This window comes from Tauraco erythrolophus, chromosome 2 (assembly GCF_009769465.1).
Source record: "Tauraco erythrolophus isolate bTauEry1 chromosome 2, bTauEry1.pri, whole genome shotgun sequence".
Lineage (NCBI taxonomy): Eukaryota > Metazoa > Chordata > Aves > Musophagiformes > Musophagidae > Tauraco > Tauraco erythrolophus.
In genome coordinates this window covers 93,881,343-93,906,676 of record NC_141466.1, presented here as the reverse complement: position 1 = coordinate 93,906,676, position 25,334 = coordinate 93,881,343, and the positions used below count along the sequence as shown (strand labels likewise).

The window sequence follows — 25,334 nt, the reverse complement described above, 5'->3', positions numbered from 1 at the left end:
GGCATGTATTACTGTGTTGTGGGTTTAAACATTCATCTCAAAGTTTAGCTGCTTTGCTCCAAAATCAATTAAACTCATTATGGATGTGCTGAAGAGGTCTAGAATGCAAGAACTAGCTTGTGTTTTGATTTTCACTCTTAGCGTTTGTAGGGTATTTTAGGACATACATGTGGGAGTGTGAGAGAAAAGGCAGGTATTAAACTGCTGGAGTGACACTTAATTGCTCTGGTATTTTCTGGACAATTTGTAAATTGCAATGAAAATTATCTTGAATGTGACGTGCAATGAATCTCTTTGTGAAGGATATGATGTGGGTTGGAGAAAAAATAGCATGAAAGTGAAAATTCTGTTAAAATGCCAAAGACCAAAGTTCTCTCCATTTGTTTTGAAAGTTGAAAACAGAAGATACAGTCCGTTAGTTTAAACTGACGGATGAAAAGAAATTATGCTGCAGGCACTATTGTAAGTTCAGTGAGCTTTACTTAACTTGTGACAACAGCAAAACACTCACATAAAAGAAATTAGGTGGCTGCCATTTAAGTGTGTCGGTGACTGTGTTACTACGCTCTGTTGAAGCTGGGATGGCTAATGGATTTCTCTTATTTAAGGTAAGTATAAAAGAAATTGAGCTCTTTTGGTAGCTAAATAAAAGGAGTATCATATTCTGACCAGGCATGTGCAGATTGATTAAAAACTGTCTTCTGCATGTTGATGGAGATTTGAATAAACATGATAAAAAAGAACAAAACGACTGGTTCTTGGCTACCTGGAGAAAAAGATGAGGTGCTAGCGGCAGTTGTTAGGTGGAAAGGGGGTTGGAAATATCTTCAATCATCTAATTCTTGCTCATTACAAGAAAGTGGAGCTTTGCTCATTCTTTGTATGTAAACAGTGTTGCACAGAGATATATCAGTCTGTTACCGTGGTCTCATCCTAAGTGAAACTACATCCAGAACATCAAAAGACATGACCTAGGATTCAATGAACAGTGATTCACAAGTACAGATATTTGTCTCTCCTAACATTGCTGATGTTCTGCCTCCAAGAGGAAAAACCTGAAAGGGTAAGTATCTTGCCAAGGTAATAGTGACAGGGAACTTGGGCTGTAAAGAAAACGGAAAGAAGGTCGCAACTCGGCTTGGCAAATCAACACGAAGAGCTATCATCATGACAGTTGTAAAGAATAGTTTTGTACAGGTAAGTAACTCCAGCTGCCCACTCTTCAGTGGTGAATGTGTGCGATAGTCATGGTTTCTATTTGTAAAGAAATGCTTATTTATGCTTCCATATGGGTATTGTTATCTAATGTCTAGAGCTAAATTATTTCAAGTATTTTTAATTGCCAGTAATATTTCATTAAAGTCTAGCTGTTTCCATTTCTTTGCTGTTCAGACCTTTGCAGTCAAGCAAGAACAACTGCAATAAACTAGAGACCAAGAATCAAGCACGCCTGGAAACACGTTTATTTACAAAATGTACAATGTCCTCTTCTCATTGGCGCTTAGCGTACTTTACAAGCACATACTCCTGGCATAAAGTGCATTTGGACTGCTGAAGGACGTTAATACAGAACCGCTGCTTTTACAGACACCTCACGCACTGGTACCAGGCTTAAGCTTCAATGAAATACAGTTGCGCCGTCTCTTTGAGTTTTTGTTGGACACTGCCAAGATTGTAGTTGTTGCTGATACACCTGTGCTGGCAAGAGTCTGAAACCAGGTGTGAAAACTCTCAAACCAAGCCTGCAAAGTACTAGTGAGGAGTTTGATTTCCAGGCTTAGCTCGGCGGGAACGAAGCCCAGTGGCAAGGGATGCTGCCCCTGCCAGCAGAGTCCCACATCTGGCCAGGGCCTCCCTCCTCTGAAACCCATTTTCAGCACCAACCGAGCGCCCCAAGGAGCGCAGGCGACAGGCAGCCCCTGTCATGAGGCACACGCGTAGGCAGGGCTGACCCGAGCAGCCCATCTCCCTGCCGTGGCGGGCTCCCTCTCGGCGGGATGCAGGGGCAAACCCGGACCCACAGGGTGAGGCGCTGTGGGCTAAAAGCAGGCTCTGCAGGGCGTGTGGTTTCGCTGCGGGTGGGAGTGCTCCCCGTGGGCTCTGGCATCGCCCCACTCCAGACTCCCCAGCGGCTGAGGTGGCCGCGGGGCCCTGACGCAAAATTGCGTATGGCCGCACCCCAGTAAGCAGAGAGCCGCCGTGGCAGGCCTCCGACTACAGCTCCCGGCGTACGCCGCGCCAAGCCCGCCCGCACCGGAAAGGAGCCGGGAAGGGAGCGGCACACTGGGACGCGTAGTCCGGAAGCAGCCGCAGCCCGGGGCCGTGTGCCGCGAATTTGAAAATTCCCGCGGTGATCACGGAACCTCTCGCGAGAATTCCGCCTCCCGCCCCGCCCCCCCCGCGCGGCGGGTGAGCGAGCGAGGTGGGTGCTGCGCGCGGGGGGAGGGGCGCGCGCCGTAACGCAGCACGGGCGCGCTGCGGACGCGCGTTCGGTGACGCAGGAGCAGCGCGTGGCGCGGCCGGGCAGGCCCGGGGCAGGCGGAGGGCCCCGTAACCGCAGCGGGAGACGCCGCCGCCCTCGTCGGCACGTACGGGGCAAAAACGCGCTGGAGTGGGACGGTGGGCGGGCAGGAGGCGGCGGCGCGGGGAGAAGGCGGCAGAGGTGGCGGAGGCGACGGCCGCCTGGCTGCCTGGCCGCCTGCCTTCCCCGTACCAGCAGGTACCGGCTGCCCTGAGGCGCTCAGGCCGGCACCGCCGCTGGCGCAGCGCGGGCCGGGCGGGCGGCCGGGGCGGGCGCGGCTGCCGCCGCCCGGCCCCTTATGTAAGTGAGCCCCGGGGCTGCGGTGCCTTTCCCCGCCGCGGCGGGGGAGGCCGGGGCGGCCGGAGGCGCGGCCTGGGCAGCGCACATGGGACGCGGCGGCAGCGCCGTGGAGGCTCCGCAGGCGGGAGGCGGCCCGCGGAGGCTGAGGGGCGCGGGAGATGTGGCGGCTGCCGCCGGGAGCTTTCCCTCCTGCCCGCCCGCCCGCCCGCCGCCGGCCGGCGTGTGCCCCCGCCCCTCGCTCCTTCGGTCGCTTTCGGGGGGTTTTTCTTTTCCTACTTAAAATTTTCTTCCCCCCCTCCGCCTTTCGGTGTCGTTTTCCAGGAGGAGGCGGGAAATAGGCCACTGTGCGTAGAGCGGCGATCGCGGGCAGAGGGCCGGGTTTAATGGTGAGAGCTCAGCTGTACAGGAACCCGGGGCCTCTTGTGGGGGTCTCTGGATTTTGCATGAAGCATGCATCAGGCAGCAAAGTTGCTGACTTGAACAAAAGTGCTTGATTTCTTCCTTAATCAACCGTGACTCCAGGCCTGGAGCCTCTGCTGATAGAAAGGAGCATGGTGTCAGTCTTTCAGGTCAAAGAATTGCTTCCTGATCATGTTTGGGAAAATTAGAGGAAACTGAGGGACTTAACTCTGTCGGGATGGTGAACCCCGTTTGGGGTGTATGGCTCAATGTGGTGGTTCAAGTGCTGCCTTAGACCCATCGGTCTGGACGATTGTGTGAGTCTTGGCTGGCAGGTGTCACGCGTGTCTGAGCTCACAGCCCTGCGTCCTGTTCTGCTGAGGACAGCTCCTCCTTCACTTCGTGCCTCAGCTCGTTTTCCAGCATGGATTTGTCTGGGGTTTCCTTTTTTAAGACAGTGAAACACACTTAATCAGGCTTCTATTAATTTTGTGTTTTGTTGGTATGGTGGAGAGAATACTGAAATTGGTGGGAGGGAGTCACCAAAAACCCGGGCCTGTTGCATATAATTTCAGAACTGAGTTTCGGAACTTTTGCTAGCTTAGCCACGATAGACAGGATGGCAACTTTTGAGGGAAAGCGTAGTCGTGTTAGAGGATAACCATAGGAGGTAGGTGGGTAAACGGGCTCTAGTGTCAGATTCTGGTCTGTGCTGGGTTTGTTTGTGTTTTCATTTTTAAATGAAGTGAAGTCAAATCTGTGGTCTGCATCAGATGCAGGATCGTAGCTGTTGGGAAAGGGGGCTGAAATTCTTCCTTCTTCTCCCCTTCTGCTGTAGATTTGTGCTTCTTGGAGAGCTTGTGGAGCCAGCATCTGCCCAAACTCTGCAAGACGATCTGAAAGCTGTGTTTGAGTGTTCTTGCCTAAGACACTGGGGGGAGGTTTTCTGGCTAAGTGGGAAAGAAAGGAGAAAATGAATGGTGCTCACTAGGTCACTTGCTAGCTCACTCACTAAATCCTCTTTCTGCAGGAATAAATTATGGCAAAGTGCCCATTCACTGAAGGTGACTACTAAGGTGCAGCAAGTGTCTTTTCCATCTACTGCTCCTCCAGTGCCTGTGAGTTGCTTCCTTTTTTTCTGGGGAAAATGTCATTGAACATGAATAAGACACGTTCAAAAACTCTACAATTGTCATCGTTACTGGTTATTCAACAAAGTGGGTGCTGTTTTTCTCAAAAGAAGTTAGTTTTTCTTCCATTTCTTCCTCTTTGGCTTCTTCCCACTCTGTGTCCTGTTTCCTTAGAGAACATGATCTGACCAGTGTCAGGCAATGTTGTCCGTTCTCTGCTCAGCAAGTTACACTTCCCTGAAATCACTGTAGCTTCTGCATGTGGCTGAGTGAAGGAACGCCGCCTGGCAGCTGCAGCCTTTCTCCGTGGGACGGTGCGTCTCTACATGCAAGAGGGAGTTAAGAGCTGACCGGCTGTGTCTTGGGTGGTGTCCCTTCTAAAAGCGCAGGGGTTTTTAGCTCTCCTTGCAAACTAAGCGTGCAGTTTCACACGTTAACACAAGTGCTGTGTTATGTCTGCATCGTAAGTGTATGGAAAATTACCTTCTCTCTGAGGAGCGATGAAAGTCTGTATTGCTTGTAATGTGGAGATACCAACGGTGCGTTTTCGGGAAGAATTTGAGAGTGAAGGTAGTTAAGAACTTGGTATTCCTTCATGCTCTGCATAAACATGCAAAAAGGGAACAATACATAAATGATGCGTTAAATCTCCTAGCAAACAATTGACAATCAAAGTCAAAGTCCAAAATCAAGGGAAAGGACCCATGGAAACATGTACCTGTTACTGAAAAGCTTTTTAACATAGGATTTTCCTGAGATCCCATCTGACTAACCTCTGTGAGTAGACTTGAAGTCTGTGTTGGTGTTTTTTTCCAGTTACTTGCCTTGTCAATACCTCTGTATCCCTTTTTGTTGGTGATCTCCTTTTGCTCTGCTGTGAGATGAAAAACTATCCTGAGTGGCATTTTTTTGAGGAAGAGAGCTACAGGCGGTGTATAGATTATTCACTGCAAAGTGGTGAAACTTGTATCAATCTCAAAGATATTTATGCCTGACAGGAGTCTGTTTTTGCATTTTGGTCTTAATTTACAGTGAAGAATGCGAGACCTAACGGCTCAGGTAACGAGCAGCCTGCTGCAGTTTCCAGAGGTGACTATTCAGGCAGTTGGGGAAGATGAGAGAGCTCTAGATGCTGTGCTGCGTGGGAAGTTTTCCGGAGGTGAGCATTTTCCTTTAAAGTTGGCCTTGGTATGAAATTCTTACTGCCTGGAAGTAACGTGGAGCAGAGGGTCATAGTATGAACTGTGTCGGGGTGGTGCTGTTAAGGTGCATCAGGTTTTGAGAGAACAGGAAGGATGTTTTACTGATGAAAAACGCTAATATTTAAATATGAGCCTAGTTCATCTTTGGAGTTAAAACAACCTGCATCAAGCTCATACTATTAAATTAATTTACTTCATCATGCTGAGTCAGTGAGTCCTCTTCACTTTTTAATAAAAAAAAAAGGAAAGTGCTGTTTTGGGCTGTATTTAGTTGTACCAACTCAAGCTCTATGACTGTCATAATACCACATGGAGAAGTAGGTTTTCTACAATATTACAGAGGCAAAACCCCCTGTTTTTTCTTGCCCAGTCTGAATAAATACCGTAGGAAGAGAATAATGCTCTTAGGTGCTGCAGCCGTATTTCCCAAAGATTGCACAGGATGCCGATGAGTACCCAGTGAGAGCTGCGGGAAGTGGCTGAGCAGATTAGGTAGTTGACTTTCTAGGTGATCTGAAGGTGGAGCTGGGTGCCTATCTGGATGTCTAGGCTTCTGTTAAGACCAGGTAGAATCTTCCTACCTGATTGTAAATGCAGTAATTGAATTAATACTTCCTTTGAGCTTCACAAAACGTGTTGAATTCTTTCTGTGATCAGCACATGTAAAAGTTTGCATTTACTAAGAGAGTGCCCCTTTTAAGGTAATTTCTTGTTGAAGTCCAAGTCTCTGCCCCAAGTAGGCCTGTGTCAAGTAAACTTAAGAACTAGGAATGAATAGGTTTAGATGTGTTATACGTGAAGTATGCTTTAAGAGTCGTATTCCCAGCTGCTTTAAGATGATCTCTAGTAAATCCAAGCTGAGTATGGTATAAAGACTATAGATCAATATATGGTAACCTTTATCTCAAACAATCCAATTTCTTCAGTGCAGGAATGGCAAGTACAAATGTAAAACACTAAGGTTGTTCATTGTAAGATGTATTGCTTGAGGATTTGAATGGATGATTTTAAAGAACTGAGCAGACGGTCAGATGAGTCGGTCTTTCTCTGTTAGGTGCTTTTGCTGCAGGAAAGGGGCAGTGACAGTGACTTCTCAGTTGTTTTCAGTCGCTGTTGGACATTTGCTTTAGTCAGCTTTCTTTTCTCTTCCAGGGAGAAATGGCCTGGCATGGCTGGCAAGTGGTCCTCACCTTGAGGTAGTGAACTCTGTGACAGGAGAGTGGATCTCCGCGTACCGCTTCAGTGGAGTAAATGAAGAGGCTCCCACCGTTCGTGTGGTGAAGGAGTTTTCCTGGCAGAAGAGAACTGGACTGCTGGTTGGGTTGGAAGAAGCAGAGGGAAGCGTTCTCTGTCTGTACGACCTTGGAATATCAAGAGTGGTTAAAGCAGTTGTTCTGCCGGGAAGGGTATGTACTTTTTGAGCGGTGAAACGAAGCTTTTGTGTTGTTAGGTGCTGCATAATCCTGTTTCAGGAAAAGCTTTGGAGTGTCTTTTTGTAGGAGGTCTTTTTTCTATATTGCCTGAGTCCACTGTCACTTCAGAGTCTCTGGTCAAGAGAGCCTTGATGTAAAACCTGGAGCTTACCGGTACTGTTCTCTTTGGAGTTTACTGAGAGGAAACCAAGTTTTCTGGTTTTATTGTAGAGCACATAGTTACCGAATTCTCCACTGCCACAAAAAGGCTTTGAAAATGATCTTTTTTTGGCCAGAGTGAAAATAAACAAACCCTTCTCTTCAAAGTGTCTGTAGCACACATTTGCTAAATGGTTAATTTCGGTCAGACGTACTGTCTTTAAAATATCTGAAACTTCCCTAGTTGTGCTGTAAATGACTTAGACACGTTCTTGTGAATCTCAAGCTGACAAGCAGGTGACTTTAGAGCAGAACACATTTTTATGTTGACTTGGGATAGGAAAGAAGAGCCGTTAGTCAGTTTTCCAGCAGACTGTTGAACGATTGACTTTTCATCTGCAGGCCTTGAACTTCTGCTTATAGATTCTTGTGTTTGGGTAGATGGGATACCCTGGTGTAACGTTACTAATTTTTTCTGTCTTGTATAAGCCATAAATTCAAATGGTCTCGTGTCCCCTAGTCTCGTTATCTTCTTGTAAACAAGAATCAGCCTAAGTTCACAGAACCTCAAGATTCACTGTCTTTTTATCATCTTGGAATCTGCAACAAATAAATGCTTGTTTAATACCCAGCTTTCCATAAGGTGACTTGGTTGGACTTGCTGGAATACAAGTGGGAGTTTTGTTTGTTTGTCGTGCTGCAGTGTGATTACCAGTCGTAAGCATTTGTATTGTGGTAATTTCTGAAGATGCGAGTTCGGTTGGTGCTCCTCGGTGTTAGTTGGCCTACCGTCTTCATGACAGTTTTAGATGGAACGGCAAGCTGTGTGCTGGCAGAAGCCTATGATCCATAGGTAACTTAGGTTTGGGAAGAGGGACGTGGCTTTGTTAAGTTTTATTTCTTAAATCTGGGTGAGCTGGGAAAAGGCAGGGTTAAGAAGGATCACGTCACACGTCGAATCTGTGTGTCTAGAAGTGATTTGAAATAGAATGTGGTTATAAGCAGGGGTTGTATGAGGGGGTTTTTCGATGCCACAAAAAAGTGCTTCAAGAGAAAAGACGAAGAAGCCTTGGAGGGAGAAGTTGGCTGTTGTGTGATGAGGGTGATGAATGTTGGAATAAAGCCAAAGCTTATCTGCATTTTTGCTCTTACACCCTGAACGCTCTTGATTACGAGCACGTTTGGTCTGTTGCTTTCCTTCTGCTTCTCGCTTTTTGCTACTCGATTAGTTAGATCGGCACGGCCAGGACACGGGTATTGCTCGTTGGGCTGTTGACTTGTAAGTTGTGAGTGGGAGCAAGGGTGAGCAAAACTGAGTGGATAAAACTTGCACTTGGCCACTCTCCGTACGTTTTGAATTTATTCTGTAACTGCTACTGGCAACTTCCAGCTTACCTAAAATGTGTTTCATCTGCCTGAACGTTTCCCTGATTTTCACACTGACGGTTTTTAAAAGTAACGTGCAGATCTCTTCTTAGCGTCACTTTCTGCAGTTTTTCTGGTTACTGTTTTAAGGCTTTCATGAGCACCTTAATTTCTGAACTGTTTTCCATGTGGGTATATCTTCTGTGGACAACCAAGTTGTACAGGTAGACACTTACTTGGAGTAACTCTGGCCCAAGGTGAGATCAGAGTTCTTGTGCCCAGGATGATGGGTACATTCTGTCGTAGATTGCCAGGCAGTGTAGTCATAGCAAGTGCACGATAACGGCAGAGGAGAAAACTTCGGGGCTTAGGAGGGATTTGGTTATTTTTCCCCACCTCATGGCGTAAAAAAAAAAAAATGAAAATTTTGTGATGCTGGCTTCTTTGTTTTATTTTCATGTAAAACTTTGTTGTTGATGTAAAGCTTCCTGTTTTCATTGTGTTGTGTTCTGTAAGGAGGCCGAACGCTGGGCTGTGTTCTTGTGTTGCATAGCTTCAGTGCAGGAGTCTTCATGTGCTGCATCTCTGCTGTAGCAGTCAGTATTGCCTTGGGATGCGTTGCAGGCGCTGGAAGGTCTGTCTTCAGCTGGGAATAAAGTTGCACAGAGACTGCTTCGCCTGTTGAAGAGCAGTGTGCGCTTCTTCCTTAGCTGGAGTTAGCCTTTTGTCTCACAAGCTGCTGTTCTTTTTGCCGTTGCTTTCGGCTGGCTTTTGAACATTTAGTTAACGTTCCTAAAAGGGCTGGTGTGCATGTAGAACTTTCTTTACTTTATCTGGTTGTCATTTTTATTCTAAAGGAGGACTAGTGTGAATTTTGCTAAGCTAGTACCTCCCTGCAACCCTTTCCTGTGGAAAGGATGTGTTTAGCACGCAGCGTGACCACTGCCTCGTCCGACTCACAGCCAGGATTTATCCCGATACCTGTTTCACAAAGAAGACATAGACTGTATCACAGTGCCTTGGGACTGTGAGCAGGGGGAGAACTGGCTTTAGTTTGCTTTCGTACTTAAGTCTCTTAAAGATGATAGTTACTTGCATGTAACGGATTTTCTGTGTTTTCTTAGAGTCAATTACTTCCGAGTAGGAAATGGAAATCCAGTTAAACAACCGTAGGAAATCTAGTAAATGGAAGGCAGTAACAGATTTTTGTACAGAGGTTTTTTTTCTTTTTCTTTTTTTGTTTTTGTGGACCTAATTGGAAACAATGCTTTGGTTTTCAGTCTTATGATCCTGTATTTACTTTCTTGTTGCAAATGTGCTAATTCTGGCTTCACTTTTCAATGATTTCCGTTTAGCTTGTGAAACGGCTTAAATATTAAGTTGTCGTTTTCCTGCAGGTTACTGCTATAGAACCCATAACTAATCACGGAGGAGCCAGTGTGAGCACTCAGCACCTACATCAGAGCCTGCGATGGCTCTTTGGAGTGGCAGCAGTGGCTACAGATGTTGGCCATCTACTTCTGGTTGACCTTTGTTTGGATGATTTATCCTGCAGTCAGAATGAAACAGAAGCATCGGGTAAGGTTGCAGTTTTAAAACTTGAATTTAAAAGTAAGAAAACTGGTGTCTTTGAAATAAACAACATGCACCCTGCTTTGAAGACACTGCTGTGCAGACATTCATGACTACTGACTGCAGATGGCGGTTTGTCATGGTATAGTCCTGAACTGATTAACCCGCCTTCTGATGTCACAGATGCCCCCCTCCCACCCAGATCCCTGTGTCACTACGATTCTTGCCAGTGAGGTGTAGGAGTTTTACCATCTGAGTCAGTGCAGCTGCCTGATAGGAAGTTGCACTGGAGATGCCCTATTTCTTGAGAATGTTCTGCATCTGTTAATTACCATGGGGCAAATTTTAGGCTTGTTTTTTTAAATTCATCTGCCTTAGCAAAACCCATGCATTTGGATGAATGAAATCCCTCATTTATGCATTGAGATTGCATACACTGTTTTGGCTGTGACAACAGTGGCTTCAGGAGTTGACGTCACTTCAGATAGCTTCATCCTGAGGCCCAAACTCCTCATGTAGAGAGTGCAAGAAGGATTGGTCTGTGAAGGTTACGCTTTCGCCTGGCTTTGAACTACGAGCGAGAATACCTGTCCGATCTGAGAGTTCTGATCTTCTTTAAATACATATAAAATAGAAATTGCAAAAAAAGTGTTGTGTTAAGTGGTTGTTTTACCTGGGGCTGTAGAATTAGAGTATACCTGTTGTCACGCCAGTGTCTAAAACGCAACCTAACCATCCTAACGCTTCCATTTATTGTGTGGTTTGTGTGTGTAGATCTAGAAGTGGTCACTAGAATTCCTGCTGAAGTTCCACAAAGAAGAGAAACTGTGACCAGAGAAGGGAGACATCTCTGTTTTCAATTACAAAATCCTTCAGGAACAGCAATATCAACCCTGTGCTACCTAAGCAGAATCAATCAGCTCGTTGTGGGTTTTTCAGATGGCTACCTGTCACTGTGGAACGTGAAAACTCTGCAGAGGGAGTAAGTAGGCCTTTACACTTCGCCATGCCTGGAGGTGCAGGGGTCTCAAGTTTTTGCTTAAGGAAGTTATGTTAGTTTGAAGAGAACTAAGGAAAAGAAAAATGAAGCAGTGATGATTTTAAATCTGCCAAAGAGCCATCTCACTTGAAATGTTTGACCAAATTCAGATAGGAATTCCCTTAAGCAAATCTGCAGCGACTGACCAGAAAGTATTGGCTGCAAAAATAGATAGCGGAGGAATAATTAGGCAGCAAGAATAGATGGTGAAGGTACCAATAAGGTTGAAAAGTCTGGAAGAAAAATGCGTTGCGTAGTGCAGGTAGAGAAACAAGAAACCCCTTCCGTTTGGCATGGTTTTAAATTTGTTCAGAAGATGTGCTGCGTTTGAAGCTCCATATGGAAGCAGGCTGCGACAGTAGGAACGATCTTTTGCCTGGCAGCTGAAGCGATCGTTTGTGTTCCTCCTCGTCAGGCAGAGGGGGACGTAAACCCAGGTTCTTGCATTTGATGGAGAGTGATTTCCTCACCTCTCGCCTGTTGCGTAAGATGTCGTCGCTTCCTTGACTCACTGTTTGAGATGGAAGTACGACCTTCTGTACTTTGGGGAGAAGCATGTAAGGTGCTTTTTTCTCAGAAAATGCTTCTACCCTTCCACAAACACTTAGGGTCAGCAGGCTTAACTTTTTTTTTTTTTTTCCTCCTTTTAAACCTGTAGGCACCATTCTCAGCTTGAAGGAGGAAGGATTCCTGTGTGTGCTGTTACTTTTCAAGAGCCTGAGAATGACCCTCGCAATTGTTGCTACTTGTGGGTTGTTCAGTCAACACAAGAAAGGTGAGTAAAAACTTACTATAAGCCACTGAATTAAGGTTTCTTTTTAAGTATTTGTTCACATACAGTTAATATATGCGTGTTTGTTTTGTTTATTTGGATGTGCAGGAGATTTTCTCAGGTATGGAAGGCGTTAAGGTTACAATGCGATTTTTACAGGATTGAGCAGGTATGAAGAGGGACCTACTATATCCTACCTTCTGAAAGAAGGCAAAGGAACAGTGGCTATATTTTTGTGGTTGCGTTCTTGAATGATTTCCTTTGTTTCTTGCGGACTGCTTCATGATTTGTTTGATATTCACACCACGATATCAAAATACCACGCAAAGTAGTTGAGGCTGCGGATCTAGTAGTTGTTGCGGATCTAGAACACTACATGTGCCGATACGATGGCCTGCTGCCCCTAAAGGAGGGAGGTGACAGTATGGCTGATTCCCTTGGGCCAACTCCAGCAGTCTTTGGAGCCTTCGTGAGCCAGTTCAGCTCAGCTGGCAGAGAAGGATCACTGTTCAGCAGAAAAGTCACTGGTTTCCTGCTGGGCTAATGAATGCAATCAGGACGTGGAAGGGTGCAGTGTATGCAAGAGAGGGACTGGAGTTTTGGTGGTTAGGGAAAGGGAGAGAGATCTCTCTCTCTTTCAGCGTCAGCAAGCTCTTTAATCAGCTCAGCTGTACATGGAGTAGAAATCCTTTTAAGTTTGACATTGAAGCGGTTTTTGATGGGGAGCTATTCTCGGTAAAGAACTCTTTCCAACAGTTCTTAGTCCATACCGCCCATTGAAGCTCTCACACTGTATGGTTGGCATTTGCCCCTGAAGCTGTTAGTGTCCGAACTTCCTCCTTTATGTTTTAGCGGCTAAATGGGACCAACGATCGTGTTTTGGGAAGTGGTGTTTTTCTTTTCAGCAAGATCATGCTCTTAAGAAAACTTCAGTCTAGCACCAATAAAATGATAATGAGGACTATAAAGCAGCTTTGTAATCAAATTTTGTAATTTGTACCTTTTCCAGGGAAGGTGATGTTGTGAGTTTACGTCTGATGCAGTTAGCATTTGGTGACAGAAAACGCTTGGCATCAGGACAAGTCCTGTATGAGGTAAGATGTGCATATACGTGAAAAGACGAGCACAGGACTTTCTCTGAGTATCAGTTCAGTCAGCAGGGCTAATATTTACCATCAAAATGCAGAGCTGACTTAAAAAAAAAATCTTTTGGTGAGTCTTCCTGGACGTGGCCTTTGTCCGTACTTTTGGAAAACAAGTCGTAGAATTGTATACAGCAGTGTCATGTGTTCCAAGCAGATTCCTCTGCAAAGAGCTCGTATAAATGCAATTCCTGAAGAGGAAGCAGCTTTTACAAACAAAATTATTCCTGACTTCAACACCAAATGAATGGCACGTAGGAAGAGAAGAGAGGGCTGTGAATAGCTTTGTTTTAAGCAAACTGCAGACTTGAATAAGCCTCTGCCTGTCACCCTTTCTTAAAATACGGTCACGTATCTTTGTTCTTTTCCGATCTTTGATTGTGTTTTCTTGTTTTTCTTTTGAGCTGTGTCAGGTGGATTTCAAATGAAATGTACCTACAGTGTCTATTATAGTGTTCGTCCTGAAATACAGTAGCTGTAAAGATAACTCTTCCTACTACTGACTGGGTTACCTGAGAAATCTCCTCTTAAAGCCAGCAAAATCTGTAAATATGGTAAACAGTGGTCTGATTTGGTCGGAAGAGTGTACATGAATGTTTAGAACTGGCTCCAAAGATGTTTTGTTTAAGATATAGATGAGGTGTCATTATATCTCAGATATCTGACAGATATAAGACGCATCTGTATAATGTATAATTCTGTTGAGTAGTATGCTTGGAACTCTTCCAAAATCTTTTTGAGAGGAAAGCAGTCTTAATTCACAGCAAATCTTACCTCCTATTTTGATACATTCTCTTGCATATTCTCAGCAGTTATGGAATGAAATAGAGGTGATTCTTGTATCATGGTACTCTCTTCTTATAGGGACTGTGTGTTTTGATATCTTTGAGTTTAAATTTGGACCTTTTTCTTTCTCCTTAGATGTAGGAAAGCTCCTTCCTCATTGGTAAATGTTCTTTTGAACAGATAAAGATCAGGTGTTTGGAAATGGTGGTGTTTCTTTAAAATAGATTCTCTGTCATGGAGCCAAATCAGTAATATTTTATCATTGTGGTCTAAATATGTACGTCATCCGTTTACCTTTGTTGATGTGCTGGGTTTTTATAACATAAAGCTACAGTGCTCTAGAGGAATAGTGCTCCCTGCTTGGGTGATTCAATTTTAAGAGGGCTTTCATTGCAGTTCGCTGCTGCATCTCTTGTAGTGCTCTAAGCACTTTGGCAGGTCGATAGGAGAAAGTTTCTTTAATCTTTCTCAAGTTTTATTTTTCAAATTCCACTTTGTTTTATCATCTTTTGAAGGCTATTTTTAGCTACAGTCTTAGCAGTGGCAAAGACAATACCTTGTACTGTCGGCTGCTTTGGAAAAATCCCGATTCTTTATATCCATTTCTCTTGTGGCTACTTTGTTCTGTCTCAACACTTCAATGTTAAAATCTGGAACCTTTAACTTTTTGGCAATTCTTTATCTTGGTCATCTTATTTTCCTGTACGAGTTCTGATGATTGCCATTTTTTACTTCAGAGGGTTGAAATGCTACATGAGCCTTTAAAAATGAGTCTACTAGAAATTCTGAATGACACTCGTAAAAAAAGCACGCTAAGTAATTAAATGTTACTGTGTTTGTGACCTGAGCAAGCTGTTGTGTAGTTAATGGAAGACTTCTAACACACTACAGACTATGCAACCAGTAATCCATTCACAACTTTTAAAAGGTGTCAGGCACCAGTCTCTGGATTTCAGACATTTTACTCCGTTGTTCCTGCTTCCCTGTGATGAGTGTTGTGGAAGATTGACCCCAGAACCAATTTTACAAGGTAGTTGAAGAGAGAGCTAAACAGATGGACCCTCTCAGGAGAAAAGGCAGGTTCTTCAGCTAGCTTCCACATGAGCCCTGTACACATGTAGGTTCATACCGAGATGTGTTGAGAACACCTACTGCCAAAAAAACCCATGCAAAACAATTCCCAAACCCCCCAACCTCCCAGAAGATGCAGTAGGACAGGATCGATGCTCTATGGTGGCCACTTTGAGTCTCGGAAAACTTCCTTGTAGTCAGAGATTGGTCAGCACTACATGACTGTCCACCTGCATGGTCGTCTGAGTCAAGTTTCTCGTCCATCTTCAGTGCCAGAAAATAGAAGAGTTGTTCCCGTTTACCAGGCCACGTTTGAATACGTGAGGAGGAATCTACTGTTGGACCTTGTTCATTGAATAGAGTTGACAGGGGCTTGAAAGACTTGCCTATGCAGTGGTGCTTTATGTTCCAGGAATCAGCCTTGAGGCTATGAAACTGTACATCTTTGATAGGAATGTTGGAACACGCGGCACTGTGTTGCTGCAGAAGGATGCGTGTTCCATCGAGTGGTGGGCCTGTAGGTAGTACCTCTCGCCAGAGCTTTAGCTGCTCGTAATGCCGTGACTTTTCTAACTTCATCAGTTCCGTAATCAAGACATGGGGCAAAGATCTTTGCAGGCGTTTGTATTGCGTTATTTCAGACATCTCTTTGTAAATACGTATTTCGGTTCGTAAAGAAACCTTGATGTTGCAAGGAATTCTGCAAAATATGTTTGGATCTAAATAGTGTTAGGGAAATGCTAAGTTTTGAAAATATACAAAGCCTTTACAGCCAAGCTTGCCTGTTACCATGTGACATCAGGAGCAGGGAAGTGATTGTCCCCCTATAGTCAGCACTGGTGAGCCCACACATTGAGTACTGTGTCCAGTTTTGAGCCCCTCACTTCAAGAAGGACATTGAGGTGCTGGAGCAGGTTCAGAGAAGAGCAACAAAACTAGTGAAGGGTTTAGAGACTTGTCCTGTGAGGAGCGACTGAGGGAGCTGGGACTGTTTAGTCTGGAGAAGAGGACGCTGAGGGGGGACCTTATTGCTCTCTACAATTACCTGAAAGGAAGTTGTAGGGAGATGGGGGTCGGTCTCTTCTCCCACATTATGAATGACAGGACGAGAGGGAATGTCCTCCAGTTGCGCCAGGGGAAATTTAGGTTAGATATCAGGAAAAATTTCTTTACAGAGAGGGTTGTGAAGTATTGGAACAGGCTGCCCAGGGAGGTGGTGAATTCCCCATCCGTGGAGATGTTTAAAAACCGTGTGGATTTGGTGTTGAGCAACATGGTTTAGGGACCCTAACAGTGCAGGGTGAATGGTTGGACTCGATGATCTTAAAGGTCTCTTCCAACCAGATGATTCTATGATTCTATGACACTTACTTCTCTTGCATGTCAGACGTAGTTTCTATTTGCCATCAGAAATAAGCTCGTGGGAAATACACAGTATAATATGCATAGTATATTAGATGTATACATTCTTTCATATTTAGGTATAATGTGTGGTTTTATCTCCAAATGACCTTTTCTTTCTCCTGTTGTTTTTTCCCCAGGGTTTGGAATACTGTGATGAAAGGTACACTTTAGATCTCACGGGTGGAGTCTTTCCCTTGAGAGGACAGACCAGCAATACTAAATTACTCAGCTGTCAGACTGTAGAAAAATTTCGGAACCACGTTGACAGAGAGGATGGTGTTAATGAAGGTTTGTTCTGATGTCCGTCTTTGGTTATTCTAAAACAAATGGGTTTGGAATGTAAGCAAGGAAAGCTGTTCTGTACCCACAGTCTGCAAGTCTGAAACAGCTGTATAGACTAGCTTGCTGGGCTTATTTAAAGAGAAAAATATGGGTGCTTAAGTTATGTGAGACTTCTTTTTTAAGGGAAAAAATAGGGTTTGTTTTATGCTTGCTGACATGCTGTTGTGGTGTATGGTGGTGGGGTCATCTGTATGACGGTGGTCAGTCATTCTATTCCTCCAGCCATCTTCTTTGAACAGTAAGATCATTCTTTCCATTGCTTAGGAATGTTACCTGAATTCTTCTTTTCCTCTTCAAAACTACGTCTGTATCTGCATCCAGTTGGTGGCCAGTCACAAGTGGTGTTCTCCAGGGCTCCGTAATGGGTCCAGTTCAATTTAATATCTTTATCAATGATCCGGACAAGGGGATTGAGTGCACCCTCATCAGGTTTGCAGATGACACCCAGTTGGGTGGGAGCATTGGTCTGCTTGGCGGTCGAAAGGCTCTGCAGAGGGATGTGGACAGGCTGGATCGATGGGCCAAAGCCAATTGTGTGAGGTTCAACAAGACTAAGTGCCAGGTCTGCACTTGGTCACAACAACAAAGCAATAGCTTTCCTTCTCCGTATACGCAATTAAAACTCTTATGGTGCCTTTCATTATCTTGTAATAATTATCTTGCATCTCTGGGTTTACAAATTCAGTTATCCTCTGATAAATATTTGTATGCTTTCTAAAAGTAGCAATGTGTGTGTTCCTAGAATTTTTTTTTTTTGCTCATCTGTTCATCTAGCTAAACATCTTGATCAGCTCTTAATGTCTGGAAAACTGAATTAGCTAATAATCGTGTATTTGATTTGGCTTCGAACTGAGACAGTTGGAACAGGAAAAATGGTTTCAGTCAGGCTGACCCATCACATCGGTGTTTCCTCTTCTGTAAATTTTTTCTGTTCTTCTTTGCAAGTGTTGTGTTTCATGAGTGACAGGCCAGAATTTAAACCGCTACTTTCTAGTTTGGCTTAAAATATCAGCTATATCATATTTTCTACAAATAAAAACCATGTCTTGTCTTTTACAGTAATATCTCCTGACACCAGTGTATCAATCTTCAGCTGGCAAGTGAATACCTATGGTCAGGGAAAACCGTCTGCTTATTTGGGAGTATTTGACATAAATCGCTGGTATCATGCTCAGATGCCAGATTCTCTAAGGTAGATTTTTATTAAGCTGTTTTCAGTATCTGTCCAAATAAATCATTTGACTGTCGGCGTTTAGCTTACACACTTGTTTTCTTTAAGGCCAGAAGATTTCCTTCATGATTGCTCCTATTTTGCCTTGTGGTCACTGGATGCTGTAATAAGCATGACTTCTCCAGACCTCATTTTGGATATTCTGGTACATGAGCGGAGTCTAAGTCGGGGAGTTCCTCCTTCTTATCCACCACCTGAGCAGTTTTTTAATCCAAGCACCTATAATTTTGGTAGGTATTTCACTGCTTTTAGCAGCGCTAAGCTTAAATTGAGATCAAATGCTATTTATTGTTTTTCCTGTTCATGGTTTGTCACTCAAAACCCAACTCAACCCAAAAAACCCCAAACCCCGACAATCCCAACTCTGCTTACGTTGTACTAACAAGGTACTTAATGCTGTGAACCATGTGTGACAGTCTGCCGAGTTTTGGTTTTGGTGCTTTCGTAACGTAGCCTGTGAAGTGGAGATGGTCATGAAATGAAATGACTTTGAAGTGAAGCTCCAAGCAGAGCACCTCGATAGCACTAGAGATAAGATGTCTACATGCAGTAATTCTTGTTTTGGAAAAGCTTGTAAGTGATCTGATGAAGAAAATGGGTTCTTGGTTAGATCTTTGCAGATACTGCTATTTAAAAAATGTAAACTGGTCATAGCATGACTGTGAGAGTATGGAAGGTTGTCAAACATTCATTGTTTCTGCAGATGGTACGTGCTTGCTGAACTCTGGCGTCGTTCATGTGACTTGCACTGGCTTCCAGAAGGAGGTGATCTTTTACTTTGTCTTTATTGAGAATGTCAAGAGCTCTACATTTTCCAGGTTTCCTATTGCACCACTTTTGGCATCAGAAACTGTTCTATGCTCATTCTGCCCATCCACACGCACAATTGCAATTGTATCCTGCCAGTTTTATGCAACTGGGAATGTTTGAGGTCCACCGTTGGGATTGTAAGCGTGCCCCTGTCTCCTGTTGAAGCTCGATCAGGGATTGAATGACTAGAAAGGAATACAGCGCTGCTCTAGGAGCAAGAACAAAAGTGTTGTGAAGTTGGGCAAAGCTGTTACTTCTTTCTTACTCATGAGTCGAACTGCCTGCATAGTCTTGAGTTAGGGTTTTGGTCCCTAAGTAATTTGAAACAGGAAGACAGAACGAAGAAAAAGAAAAATCATGTAACAGTTTGAGAAGAAATGACATTTTTTTTCCTCCCAAACTTGGCCAAGTTATAAGATCTGAGCCACTGCAGAGCTTGTGACAAATAATTTTGAATTAAGCTTCAGCTCCCTAAATGTTTCCAACAGAAGTCAGCTTCTGCACAAACAGGGGTAGAAAGGGTCTTCCAAAGTGTGAGTTGAAGTTGTGTGTTAGTTTTAACTTGTCTAGAATGTATCATGGGTCATTGCTCAAGGAAACAAAAAGGCCTGTGTGTTGCCAGAGAAGCTAGATAGAAGGCTGCCATCTTTGAGACTCCATCTATTAATGCTTACTCGAGATTGCTAACGTAAATCGTGTCACTGATGCAAGCTTTCTGAGAGCTTAAGTGAACAGTGGTACTGTTTCTCTTAGTGGGTATCTAGAACCTTAGCGATTGCCTAATATCGCTGTATTAATCAGTAGTTTTTGATTGATGTTTCAGACCTTGAATTTTTTAAAGAGATCTGGTCCTGCAATAAGTGAAGTCGTTCATGACAGCTACAGTAGGTGTCTTTTAGCTGGCTTGCTGTCTCCAAGACTAGTTGATGTCCAGCCATCCAGTTTGAGTCAGGTGAGTGCATTTCAGGGAATCAAGGGGGAAATACATCCCTCTTGTGTGCGACAGGGCTGTCGAGGCTACAAGACACGATAGTCTGATTTTGATGTTATTTGCAAGTTGCACTGAAATGCAGGTGTTGACTTTCGTCAGCAGGAGTAAGAGTATTCTTGGATCCAGACTACTGAGTGTGACTGGGAACAGCCCTAGTAGCTCTGTCTTCTTTAGACACCCAACGATTAATTCCGTGCCGCAGAGACAGACGCACAAGGAAGCGTGCAGTCAGCGCTGGTCATGTGCAGCGTAAAGCGTCTCTCCCTCAGAACAACCTCCATCCCCGTCAGTTTCTCCAAGCCTGAGGCTCAGTGCAGTAGCTGACGACGGCGGTGTCTCACTCGGATGCGCGCCATTGCAGACGTCAGCTGGCTGCACTCAACATGATCGGGTGCTTCCAAGGAAGTGGGCTGTGGCAAACAATTGCTGTTGTCAGCTCTACTTGACAATGTCATCACCACTTCCCTCGTTTTCTCTTCATCAGTAGGCTTTTCTGCGGCCTCTCAAAGCAGATCTTTCCCTCTGCAGCCTTTGCCTTGTGCTACAGTAGCCCAATTTACGCCTCTTAGACCGCCCTCTTGTTGCTGCAGCACCTTAAGCCCCTTTATCTCATTCCACCCGCTACCTCCTCTCTGCTTTGTCCCACCGCAGTGACTTCACCCCCCTCTGTCACTGGTGTCCCATTTGCCGTGCACCAACCTTTCTGTCTCGTCTGAAGAGTTCCATGAGAGACGGAGGCGTTGGGAGGCACAGCCCATCTTCACCCAGGCAGGATCTAAGCTAAATGATCAGCTCGCTAGTCCTCATACCGTGGAGCAATGAGTAGGAAGGGGGAGAGCTGTCTTGGCACTGCTCTCATCTTCCTGTCTACTGGCCTCCTCACCAGATTTGTGAAGTGTGTTGGGGCAAATCACACTTGTGCAGCGGATGGTGGCTACAGTAATTTTCTTGGCAAGTTGACCTAGCCCATAGACTGTTTATTTTGCAAGCCTGATGTCGACTCTTAGGTTCCAAATAGATGTTCTGATGTCAACTGCATTTGGGCAATAACTTGGGAAATCAAGAGGTGTTTTAGTAACCTTTGGAGAATTGTGACTCTCTGGTTCAGAGTCTTGTTACGCATTTGAGCAGGGATATCTTTTGAATGCTAGTAAGAGAAATTTCAGAACTGGAGTTCTAAATTTCAGTCTGAAATTTAAACCTCTCAGACTTTAAGTGTTTCTCTTCTTTTCTGTCATTTTAGAAAATTGTAACTTAATGTTTTGAGTGTCGTAAGTGTTTCATGACTTCATAGTCCAGAAAGCTGCTTGACCTTAGCGTCACTGCTTCCAAGCAAACAGTGTATCTGTTCTGTCCCCTTCACACATTCCTGATGGCGAACTTATGTGCTCAAATTGCGTGATGGGTGTTAGCCGAGGATGTTACTGAGAATAGTTAATTGGAACTCAGTAAATGGAGGCTATGACGCAGAGGCACGCGAAGGAAGATTAGAGTTAGCCTTCAGTCAGTTGAGATGTCAGAGGAAAAGGTTAACGTGTTCCTCAAACCGAGAAGCAGTCCAGCCGGTGGCAAGAATTAAGAATGTGGAATTAGTTGCATATGTACTAATTGACACTGTGATGTCCAAATGAGTATACAGTTAGAAAGAAACATTTCCTGTGGATGGTTCAGATATTGAAAGTATGCAAGATTCTCATTTGATTTTGTCTGTTATGTTTAGGAGGAGCAGTTAGAAGCGATATTGTCAGCTGCTGTCCAGACAGGTTCTTTAGAACTTCTGACTGGATGCATTAAACGTTGGACATCTGAAGGTAGTAATTCTTACATTGTTTCTTAGTTTTATGGTTTTTCGTTTGAAGTTGTTGATTAATTTATTTTTTGTTTTCTTTGTTTAAAGAGCAGCCAAGTTCTGCTGCTAGTTTACGGTTTGTTCTTGAGTGGACATGGAATAAAGTGGTCGATACAAAAGATGAAGTTGACCAGACGTGTGAGTACTAGTGTAGTGGTTCTGCAAACATAAAAGCCTTCCCTGTAATCGAGCTTATTGAGTAACCTGTCGGTGTATGACGTTGCACGCGGTTCTTTAAGTGTACTTTGAAACTCTGAAACTGCTGCGTAGGCTGATGATGGAATGTTTCTCCTTGAAAAGGTGTTCCGCTGTTTGATGGCTCTTGCAACTTCATTGACCCACAGACGTTACAGTCTCTTCAGCACTGCCAGTTGCTTTTGAGCAACCTTAGTACAGTCTTAAACTGTTTTCTGACAGAAGCACGAGAGCTTACCGAAAAAGGTTTGTACTAGCTATTACTCAATCTTTGGTATGTTTCCTTAAGATTTGGAATTATGCTTCAGTTGTAATGGTGGAAACATGAGCTTCTGTTGGTTTTGAGAATTGGAAGGCAGTCAAATTTGGCTGGGAGAAGGGGCTTAAATCTGAGAAGCTGGGACTACCACTTAGTATGCGTTGAGTTCAGGGAAGAAGTTTGTTGTGGAGTTCATGCAAATGGGTGGGGAAGGCTACATTTGGCAAGAAGCTTTGTAGGCAACTGGGTTGAAATTACAACAGTTGAATGTGGTAATGCTGAAAATGATTCTTTTTCAGTCTTAGCTAGCAATTTATAATTGCAGGCGACTTGTCTTGCAAACTGCTGAAAAAAATATGAAGGCAGGATAAATGAGAGACTTGTAAAGTCAGTTACTTCAGTTTCTATAGCTTTTTACATTATAAATTGTTCTTGGCATATTGAGAGAGAAAAAAAAGGAATATCCCTTTGCTACAGTAAAAATCTGTACTACAAGAGAAACAAATGTCTTATTTGTGAGTGTGTTTAATAGTTCAGGCTTTATTTTTTTTTATTTTAACCTGTAGTGAATCTGGCTCTTTGTAGGGGTTGCTTTTTGGTTTGGTGGTGGTTGTGTGTTTTTTCTCCAAATCAGAAAGTGAAAAATGCAAAGACCAAGATTTATACCATGTTATTTTTATACTTTCTATTTAGTCTGCTGAAGGGAGTTTTGTAAAAATGAAAGGAATTGCCTAACAAAAATCATCTTGTGCCTTTTTCAGGTTGTGCAGACTTGACAAAGAAGCAGGCGGTAACTAGCCTCATTTCTTTGTACGTGCAAGTGATCATCTGGTTCTGTCGATCCAGTCTCCTTCCAGAGGGTTTAGGTGAGCATAAACTGTAAAACATTTGTAACAAGGAGACTATCCAGTAAGTGATTCCGATGAACACATGCTTAGCCACGCTTTCGTGGCTATGTTTCGTCAATAAGAAGTCGCGTGGATTCAGGGACAGCGCATGCTGAAGTTCCGTTGGTGAGATTGGCCTTTTACAGCTTTTTTGAATCCATCGGGTAGAACAATGCTCCCAATTTCTTTCCTGGGCGTTGTTTTAGAAGTAGCAATAGGCCTCTGACTTCAAGGAGTTGCTTACGTGCACAGCTTGAAGTACGTGGGATTTGAAAGAAGTAACGACTAACCAACAAATACTGGAAGACTTGTTTTTACAGTGAAAGCATTACCTGCATGTTTTGAACTTTTTATTTATTGCCTGAGGAAAAAAAGTATGCTTTGGAAATACTTCTTGATTTGAATGGATTATAAATTCTGTTTTCAGCCTGAATTGTCTTAGAGATGCTCACATGGCGTGTTAGAAGAACCATTCCCTTTGAGAACTGTTTTTTTTATAGTGACCTCCAGCTTACATTACATGTTCAAAATGCTACACCAACTGTAAACTTGAAATGGCGCTTGAGACAAGAAGGAGTTGTCTGTGTCTTCCATCTCTTTTAGCAAAGGCTGAGACAGGATGGGCTTCTTTCAGAGTTGGAGGTTTCTTGATACTTAGCTTATATGATCTTCTGTCTTTTTAGTCAAAAATGTTAGTTTAAAAATGCGATATTACGTCTTTAATTCTCTGTTGCCTGTAGATCATGATATGCATTTGTCTAGACCTTTCTACAATTATCCTCTGATTCAGCGCTACTATGCTGGTCATCGACAGAAACTTGAGCGTCTATCAAGGTAGGACTTACAGGAAAACTCTAGAGCACTTCCCCTGCAAATTCAGAAGTGGCAGCCAATGGTTTTTGTACCAACAGTTGTATTTGTTACGCTTAAAGCAGTTGCTGGCAATCCTCGTGACTTCAGTGACGCATGGGTGCTGTTGAACACAGAGGTTACTTTCCTGTGTTAAAATGTGTATGTATACCTCTGCTTCGTAGCGTTGGTTGATGTCGTTGTCGTTCGGTAGCGTTCCTAAATCGTTGGCTGATCTGTGTAGTTTGCTGCTACGGATCGTGTGGTTAGGATAGGATCAGTCATCTCCAGTTCAGCAAAGCCCGGCGTTGACAGAACCGTTGTTTTGGACACAGAAGAAAGCGTGTTTTAAAAAACCACATCTCTTTTGTTGACTAGTGGTAGGTGGTAGGAATTGTATTGGCCTAAACGTCCTACTCACAAGTCCATTGATGTGATTTAGTAAGACAGTCAGAGTTACCTGGAGTTGGCACACCTGGCACTCTACTGGCTAATGGAGAAAAGTCACTTCCAAAGGAAACTCTCTTTCCTGGACCAGCTTATTAGCATAAAGGTGGTAGGCCTTGGATTAGATGACAATAGGTTTTTCTTTGGCTGTTGCACTGAAAACTAGATAAAGACCTAAAGAAGCTAAGGCTACGGCACTGTGAACAAGATGCTGCAAGAGGAGTTAAGGTGGGAGCTGCAGTGTATTAGGTATGGACTGGAAAGCTCCTCTTGCTTAGCTTGCTTCTCAGGTAACTTAGGTACAGGCATACAACCTCTAGTGTGCTTTTTGTGCTTCTTATCATTGGGAAATTAAAGGGCAGCGTTGCAGTCAGCAGCAGGTTGTGATGGACTTTTGAGGAATGTAGTTTTTCAAGTTCAGCCATCCGTAATTCTAATGGTATGCGTGTAGAAACGTACATGCTGCTTAAGATGATCCTAAAATGTACCTGGATGCTCAGCTTTCTGAAAATAACTTTACTTTCAGTAACAAAAGTGAGATGCTGAGAACAAGATCTGAAATTGCCGTTATGTTGTCTCACATCTCCTAGTGGAGCACTCCAATGTGAGGCATTAGATTTGTCTGAAAGAATAGTCCTGGTATTCCGATACTGTTACGTTTCCTCTGCGAGACAGTGTGAGTGTGGTTATTTCTGGCACTTAAAAAACTTTGTTTACACTTCCTTTGTGCTACAAGTACTGCAGCAAAAAGAAAATGTGAGAAGTAAAAGGTCATTGCAACTTTTCCCTGAGGAAGACAGCTTTTAGGATTTCTATTTTGAACTCCTTTAAGACCTGAAAATGAACTAATGAGCATCTTCCATCTGACTCAGAAATTTCTTTCCTGTGCATTTCAAGTCATAGTCACGCCTTTGTATGTTTGTTACTTTCTTTGACTTACGGGAGCTTGTTTGTTTGTTTGGCGGGAGGAAATCTGTTATACTGAGAGGCGTGAATTAGTGTTTCACTCTGTCCAAATCCTTGCTACCTTTTGTTGCAGAGGAAAATGGGATTCTGACTGCTTGATGATTGATGGAATGGTTTCCCAGTTAGGAGACCAAGTTGAGAAGTTGTGGCGGAGAGATGAAGGAGGAACGGGGAAATATCCTCCTCCTAGTTTACATGTGAGTGTTATGCTGGCTGAAAACAGCAACAATAAAA

At 43.8% G+C, this 25,334-nt stretch overlaps 1 protein-coding gene across 3 annotated transcripts in view; it reads left to right on the top strand.

Moving 5' to 3' along the window:
• Positions 1-2,381: 2,381 nt before the first annotated feature.
• Positions 2,382-25,334, top strand: part of AHCTF1 (AT-hook containing transcription factor 1) — a 41,011-nt gene continuing 18,058 nt past the window's right edge. The window contains exons 1-19 of one of the 3 annotated variants that reach the window (XM_086631601.1): positions 2,382-2,422; positions 4,251-4,338; positions 5,383-5,509; positions 6,705-6,958; positions 9,886-10,066; positions 10,835-11,042; positions 11,758-11,874; positions 12,881-12,965; positions 16,412-16,562; positions 17,676-17,808; positions 17,896-18,077; positions 18,551-18,612; positions 19,481-19,609; positions 21,369-21,459; positions 21,546-21,635; positions 21,798-21,938; positions 22,713-22,817; positions 23,579-23,672; positions 25,174-25,297. In XM_086631601.1, coding sequence (XP_086487727.1) covers positions 5,389-5,509; positions 6,705-6,958; positions 9,886-10,066; positions 10,835-11,042; positions 11,758-11,874; positions 12,881-12,965; positions 16,412-16,562; positions 17,676-17,808; positions 17,896-18,077; positions 18,551-18,612; positions 19,481-19,609; positions 21,369-21,459; positions 21,546-21,635; positions 21,798-21,938; positions 22,713-22,817; positions 23,579-23,672; positions 25,174-25,297 — 2,268 coding nt within the window. In that variant the 5' untranslated portion in view covers positions 2,382-2,422; positions 4,251-4,338; positions 5,383-5,388. Of the gene's footprint in view, positions 2,423-2,533; positions 2,589-4,250; positions 4,339-5,382; positions 5,510-6,704; positions 6,959-9,885; positions 10,067-10,834; positions 11,043-11,757; positions 11,875-12,880; positions 12,966-16,411; positions 16,563-17,675; positions 17,809-17,895; positions 18,078-18,550; positions 18,613-19,480; positions 19,610-21,368; positions 21,460-21,545; positions 21,636-21,797; positions 21,939-22,712; positions 22,818-23,578; positions 23,673-25,173; positions 25,298-25,334 lie in introns of those variants that run through there. The other 2 variants (XM_086631602.1, XM_086631603.1) reach the window with 2 other exon arrangements.